This window comes from Hippocampus guttulatus, chromosome 1, assembly GCF_054856545.1.
Source record: "Hippocampus guttulatus isolate MCC_2025c chromosome 1, RoL_Hgut_1.0, whole genome shotgun sequence".
Lineage (NCBI taxonomy): Eukaryota > Metazoa > Chordata > Actinopteri > Syngnathiformes > Syngnathidae > Hippocampus > Hippocampus guttulatus.
In genome coordinates this window covers 11,915,801-11,923,083 of record NC_141261.1, presented here as the reverse complement: position 1 = coordinate 11,923,083, position 7,283 = coordinate 11,915,801, and the positions used below count along the sequence as shown (strand labels likewise).

The window sequence follows — 7,283 nt, the reverse complement described above, 5'->3', positions numbered from 1 at the left end:
TATCCTTCCATAACAATTGATGTTTTCTTCGAGTAAGATCTATGAAATTTAAATCTTAACTTTTGTGTTGGCAGGTGTCATTCGTGCCGGTGTGCAATCGGTCGAAGATAATAATAATGACAGCGCTGGTGAGACCCGGCGTTAAGGTTTCAGTTCTGTGTGAGGACGCAGACAAGTTGCTCGAGGCCGGCAAACTGGTGCAGGCTACTTCCCTCTACATATCAGCTTTCAGTACTCACGCATCAACAACCGTGACCCACATGCGCAAAATGGAATTGTCTGACCTCCAGAGAGTCATCTCAACCCTAGAAAGTTGGCTTGGCCATCACCAGGAGATCCAGCCTGCTGAAGGTCTCAGCCAAGGTTCGGTGGCTGTCTTTCTGTCCACGCTCTGCCCAAATAATCTATCGGCCACCGTTTTCAAAATGGAGTCCCTGCTTCAAAGTGGCGGGCACGGCTGTGAGGAGATTTTTGCTCGCTGTACTTCTCTGCTTGAGGGCAACCAAAAGCCAAATCCAGGTGACATTTGTGGCGTGGCGCTGGAGATAACCCGCGCCTTGGCCTGCTTGTTGTCAGAGCCCCGCCAAGTCAAAGGTCTGAAGATTTATCTGAACTCGTACAAGAGCAACAAATGTGAAACCGTCAAACTCGTCAAGAGCAGACAAGCTTCTCAAATACCGCAAATAATAAAGGCCTTTACAGAGCAAATGCATCACTGGCATCCGTCCTTGATGCCGGATAGCGAAGGTGAAGTGAGCAAGAAGGACAGTGAACAGTTGAATGTTGAGGCTGCTTCTCCACTGCTGGAGTTCTTGTTGGAGCTTTCACCCGGTGACAGGCATGTGCAGGAGCTCCAGGCGTCACATTTGTTTTTCACGGGTCGCTTCGGCGAAAGTGCTGATATGTATTCAGCTATTTTGCAGATTGCCCACGACACACCCGAAACGCGAGCGAGGATCCTAACCGGCCGGGCAGCCGCCTTCCTCTCGGCGGGTGGCCGGGTTGCCGAGGCCTGTGTGGATCTGGGCCAAGCCTTTGACATTCACCCCGCTTGCGCCCGACTACACTTCCAAAGGCTCTTCACTGATCTCGGCACGGGAGGGGCTGCTCGCAAACACCTTCGTCAGCAGGCTGAAAAGGGTCTCTCTGCGTTCCGGGAGGTGGTCCTCGCCCGAACAGACTTGAGGTCCCCAGAGGGAGTGGAACTTCTGGACCCTGTGATCTCTCAGTTACAAACCCTTTGCCATTTGCACCCTGACGGTGGAGGACGAGAACTGCGGGTGCGATTGGCCGAATGCCTTCTTCTCAGGGGGGAGCATAAGGAAGCTCTCTCCATCTGTAGCCAGCTGGCTGCTGCCAAAGATCAGCATAGCTATCAGAATACTGTGCAAGTTCTCTGTGGCTATGCGCGACTTCTCACGGATGACCACAAGGGGGCTCTAGAGGACTTCCAGGCTGTGATCGAGCACACTACACCGCACCCACCCAGCTGTGTGCGGGCACTCTGTGGCAGGGGGCTTCTGCGCATGACCGGCGGCTTCAACTATCTCACAGCACTGGACTATGTGACAGCCAACAGGTTGCACCCGCAGGAGACGGCGTTGACTGTTCGCTGTCTGGTGCCGTGGAACCTGCGGGGACTACTCTTGACTGTTCTTCTGGAGCAGGGCCGGGTCATGCTGGAGGGGGCCGGAGGGCGTCACTGGTCCTTATGTGAAAACTCGCAGAAATCCCAGCAGGAGGGTCAGCTGAATGCTACATCAAAGCCAAACGAGCACAGAGCAGGGTATTATGGGTCTCATGTACATTCAAAAGCTACAGTACATTCTCTATCAATGTCCACAGTGGGCATAAGTACACACACTCCCCGCTAATGTAAAAAGCTGTAGACCACAAGTGTCAAAGTCAAGGCCCGGGGGCCAGATCTGGCCCGCCACATCATTTTATGTGGCCCGCTTAAGCAAATTAAGCATGTCAAGTTCCATGATGCTTGCTAAAGTCTGAACCCAAATTTCAAATTGCCGTATGTAATCCACAATAACATTCATTATTCTTGACTTCTGATTTTAAAACTAGTTATCCATCAATTTGTTGTGCGCTGTGTATGTAATATGTGGAGGTGATTAAACATTTATATGGTTTCCCAAAATTCATAATGGCCCTCCAAGGGAAACCGTAACTACAATGTGGACGCGACAAAAATGAGTTTGACACCCCTCCTGTAGACTCTAAAAGGCAAAAAAGGTACTTTAAATTTTTTTAACTGTCAATTATACAGGTCTACCTATTTGATACCACTAAAAGAGAGAGAGAAAAAAGAAAAGCAAAGACAAGCACGGATTTGTTGTATATTTTCGTACTGGACTTGCTGGTGTCAGCTCATGGTGTCACCAGCAAAACAAAACTGTTTTGAGAAGATTTTTGTCTTCTACTTTCTCTCTTTCATAAATGAAATCTTTCGATATTTATGTATTGGTTTATTTTTACTGTATGTTAATTCTTTGTGATTTAAATAGACGGATAGATGAAAAATCTACTCAAGTACGGTAACAAACGTTTTGGCCTTTGTTACATTGCACCACTGTAAATGCCAACATTACATTTACAAGCTGTTTGAGTGTAATTCGATCTAGTTGCTATCCAGTTTCAAATCGCTTTCAATCGTGAACCTTTCTGCCTTTCTGACATCAGATCTCCTGCCGGTGTCCACTCCCTTGCTGTGTTGCTCATGGAGCTCCAACCGGGCGCCGATGGGCCTCAGATCTTAGCAGCAGACGCCTTGTACCAGCTGGGACGAGTGGAAGAGGCATATCGCTTGCTGCTGCTTTCCATCGGGCCGAGCGCTCCTCAGGCACCCGTCCTGGTCCGACTCACACTGCTGCAGCTGCACAGGGGGTTTCTTTATGACACCAATCAGGTAGAGAAGCCTGAAACATGTTGTCTTTTCTCTTAGCATTTTTCCCTTTTGTACTTTGTTGGTCAACATGTGCTTATTTATTGCTGTCACAACAAATCTCAATGCACTTTGGGTCTTATATTGTTAGAAAAAGACTAAATGGATTTATTTTACTTGTAGGCCGTTGTCAAAGGAACACAGCAAAAGAACAGCCATTCTGTAATATGATGAAATAAAAAACAGGCCACTTACCATTTACAGTACCGGTACTTATTATTCGCTCTTCATTGTATTGCTTTTTATTCACAGGGGCTTACTGTAGAATTAAAATTTTGGTTGAACTGATGTGACCTGGTAGTTTGGCTCATGACAAGGCAAAATTCAATATTCTTACACTCAGTCATATTTATTACCGTACTTATATGTTCTTGCAATTTCCATCGAATGATTATCTATCCCCTGGCCCCCATTTTACAGCTGCTGAAAAAACTTGTTCGATGTGGGGACACCAGTTGCTTGCGCCCCTTGTTGGCAGTAGCCAAGCAGAAGGACCGGGCACTGCTTCAGGCGCGCTGCCACTCCGCTGCCAAACGCATCCTTGAGTGCACGACAGAGGAGAGTGCCATTAGGGAGGCCGTGGCCTACCTCTCCATCGCCATCATCATCGCTGGTAAAAAAAAAAAAAAAAAAAAAACAAAGAAAGAAAGAAAGAAAAAAAAGAAGGTCTGAGCAGGAACCAAGTCATTTTCAAACGTTCCCAGGTGGCGAGGCGGCAGACTCCTTGCTGGAGAGAGGGAGGTGCTATGCTGTGCTCGGCCAAAGAAAGACAGCCATCTTTGATTTCAGTGCCATTCTCAAGGAGCACCCCAAACATGTTCAAGCACTCTGTGGAAGAGGTTTCACATACCTTCTGCTCAACCAGCAAAAGGTGCAACTCAGACATCGCTAGAGAGGTCGGAAAAATTGCTAAATATAATGAAAGTTTTGCTAAGTTGGCAAGCTGCAGACACAAGTGGTAGAATTGCTCCCGACCACAGTCAGATCCTTAATATATTCTGCATCCAAACGAAGAAACTGGTAAAGCATCCTACACACACAATTGCAAGATTTAACAGAGCAAACAACAGATTTAAATAATTTGGCCAAAGATACTTGTCCCTTTTATCAAGAAAAATCCAGATTCATAGATCACTGTAGACAAGTAATAGCGTCTACTTGTGCACATCAAATAAAAGCGCAACTTTCAAAATAAAAGCACAGCAATTGTTTTTTGTTTCATTTTACTTTGAGTTCATGGTCAGTGTTAGGGCCGGTTCGGGACTGTGGGCGAGCCGGATGCATCCCCCATGCCATACTCTGCTCAGACTTGAGCAACTCTACACGATACCGAAATTGAATTCCGGAAATAAATGAAGATTTCTACCATTTTGTTTCTTGAGCCACACGTGTATTTTACATATTGCTTTTGTCCCCTAAAATTTAGATTCCTTCCTAGCATAATAAGCGGCACCATTTATTTTCCTACTGCAGGAATGCATTCATGACATCCTGGGGGCACTGCAGATAAACACTGACGAGGTCACCAAGGACCTTCTGTCACTCAAGGACCGGACGCGCAAGTTGCTCTGTGATTGGCTGCATGAGTTCTGCAGGAGCAGCCTGTCAGACATCCTGGTCGCCGACGCTGTCCCCTGCCACGAGGATCGGCTCAGAGAGGCTTCCATCGTCTGCGCTGCTCTGAAAAGGACTGACTGCGCAGCGCCCAGATGGCATCTCCTTTGTGTTGACATACTTTTAGCCAAAGGTGATACTCAGTCAATCTTTGTTGAGTGAATACGCAAGAATGGCTTCACTTGAAATCTTGCACTGCTGTTCATATACTTGCTTGTATGGTCCATCTGCTTCAGGTGAAGTGGAGGCGGCAGGTGCCTACCTGAGCCAAGTGTTTACCCAGGAGCCAAGAGATGCTGCGGCCCAAGCCAGGGCAGGTGTACTGGAGGCTTGGCAGCACAACTACAGCGGTGCAGCCCGCAGACTTTGCAAGCTCGCTGAGAAAGAACCTTCATGTCTGGGCCTCTTGTTGGCTCTGATCCCAGCCCATCAGAGGAAACAAGTAGCAAAGGTGTGCAATTTTTTATTCATCCATAATCAGCCAATTATTTTTGGGATTTTAAATGGTTCTGTCCACTTGTCCAAGCCTAGGAAAGACACTAAATAGTGATGAGACATATTTCTATGAGTCAAAAGGTTAAACTAAGGTTCCTTGTAGGCCTAGTTGAAGTCCATTTGAGGGGAAGCCTCAAGGTACAATCTCTGCTCAAGTACCACATAAGGACACTTGGTCAACTCCAAGATAACGGTTTCAACCTTTTATAGTTACAGTACATAATTCATTATTTCCTGTACAGTATATCACTAAGCTACCCACAAATATTTTTATTACCACTGAATAAGATAAGAATAGAATAAGAAGAGCAAACCAGATTTTCTTTTTTTTTTCCTTCGCAGGCAGCAGCACAGGATGCCAGCAGCGCATCTTCAGAGGGAAGCTGGGATCGGGCCCTTCCTCTCCTGACAGTGGCGGTACAGGCAACAGACAAACAGCGACTGCGGTATCTTCGCCAGCGGGCAGCCTGCCTGGCGCGACTTGGCTTACACGAGCGGACCATAGCAGACCTTGATGGAGTCATTCAGAAGCACGGCTGTTCCGATGAGAGCTGCTCTGACGATCCCCAAGTCTGGGCAGAAGACTTGTGTCGTCGCGGGCACAGCTTGGTGCTGTGTTCCAGAGAAGGACCTGCTCTGGAGGACTACAGCAGGGCCCTTGAGCTCCACAGGGAGCGGACCGTACAATGCGTGGACGAAGGTCTGGGTAGGCTCCGTGTTGCTGAATGCTTTTTGAGGGGTGCCCTGCAGCACTATGGCGAGCAACAGCTCAGCAAAGCTTGGGCCTTGGTCGAGTGCGGCCTCGTTTTGGACGGCAACAATGCAGAACTGCGACGACTGAGGGCAAAGGTCAAACGTGAAGTTGCCAGCCCTTGTAATGTCAATTAGTGAGTCCACAAAACAATTGGTCACCCAGTACACCATCTTTTGTGACAGTGGTTTGGGCAAAACGAGATGTAAGACATTATGCTGTGTCGATATACTAAACCAATTACTCTTCCCTACCTGAGCTTGGGGCCAATTAAAAGATTAAAGGTTCAGATATGATCGTGGTGCATCACATCAATCTGACATCCCTCCTTCTGCCCAGCATTTCTAGCTCTCTCACACTCTTTTCTCGTATAGAGTTGTACAGGTGAGACGAGGAAATCTCGGCAAAATGTTGTTGGCTTGGGAGAACATAACCTCGACTCCAAAGTTTCCAACATGGAAAAGTCTCTGCTTTTGCACCACATCATGTTCAGTGCAGATAACTCAGTGGTTGCCTTCCATCAAGTATCCCTTTTCTCTCATTTGGAACAAAATGTGGAATATGATTGTTTATTTTTTAGTGGCGGTTAACCTCACTGGTCACTGTTTAGAAAAAAATACAGTATTGGCCCGAATATAAGACGGCCCTGATTATAAGATGACCCCCTTATTTTCTTCTCTTTTCTGTCTTACTGCTATTTTTTTTCCTTCTTCATGCTACCGCTATTTTTATTTTTATTATTATTCTTTGTGGCGGGTTCACTTTGGCCTGGGGACTCAAGTTCAGCATTCACTTCAATGATATCTGGCGCCATCTATCGTCGTGAATGGGTATAATGTCTCAACCCCGAATATAAGATGACCCCCACTTCCCGGCGATTTCAATACAGAAAACACCGTCTTATATTCAGGCCAATGTGATACTGTCGTTGCCACAGTGGTCATAAAAGCCGTTAAACACCGTGACCAGATTGTTTACTTGCCAGCGCTGCGCTTTTGTAATTCTTCTGTTTGCAGCCTTGTTGTGAGTAAACAGCAACAAAGAATAAATATTGAATTGAATTCAAATGACTTTGGTTACATTGCCGTCGATGGAACAGGTCATGCATATTTAGGTTGAAATGTTTAAAACACAGCTGATCCTCTTGGCATTTAGAGATGTACATGGTAGTTTATCGGGATGTTTGATTGGTGTCGGATGAATAAGAGGGAAAATGTTTGAATAGAAATAACACGGTGCACTCCTTCATGCACAAGCGCATACAGACTCACAACTCCATTGAAACACGGATCGTTGCAGGAAAGCCTGATGTCTTGCTCAAACAAAATGCGTTCCCGTGAGAAGGAAGCACTAAAACTGGGCTATTTTGTCTTTTGACGCAAATATGTTTTGCTATAGTTTCAAAGGCAATTTACAGGTTCTGTTATTATTTTATATGTATTATTTGTCTTCTTCTCTGTCAATTTGGGT

At 46.3% G+C, this 7,283-nt stretch overlaps 1 protein-coding gene across 1 annotated transcript; it reads left to right on the top strand.

Annotated features, from left to right (window-relative positions):
• The first annotated feature begins 98 nt into the window (after positions 1–98).
• ttc34 (tetratricopeptide repeat domain 34) lies at positions 99–7,092 on the top strand. The gene is made up of 7 exons (XM_086130217.1): positions 99–1,786; positions 2,692–2,917; positions 3,374–3,566; positions 3,658–3,824; positions 4,427–4,700; positions 4,804–5,018; positions 5,405–7,092. Exons 1-7 carry the CDS (start codon positions 117–119, stop codon positions 5,948–5,950), a joined length of 3,291 nt encoding a protein of 1,096 aa, XP_085986343.1. The 5' UTR covers positions 99–116; the 3' UTR covers positions 5,951–7,092.
• The last annotated feature ends 191 nt before the right edge of the window (positions 7,093–7,283 follow it).

What these genes read in the sequence shown, in the direction of transcription:
- ttc34 (XM_086130217.1), top strand. Translation starts at nt 117, where the DNA reads ATGACAGCGCTGGTGAGACCCGGCGTTAAGGTTTCAGTTCTGTGTGAG. An exon ending in CCAAACGAGCACAGAGCAGG is followed by an intron (nt 1,787 to 2,691) that starts GTATTATGGGTC and finishes TTCTGACATCAG; the next exon opens with ATCTCCTGCCGGTGTCCACT. An exon ending in TTCTGCTCAACCAGCAAAAG is followed by an intron (nt 3,825 to 4,426) that starts GTGCAACTCAGA and finishes TTCCTACTGCAG; the next exon opens with GAATGCATTCATGACATCCT.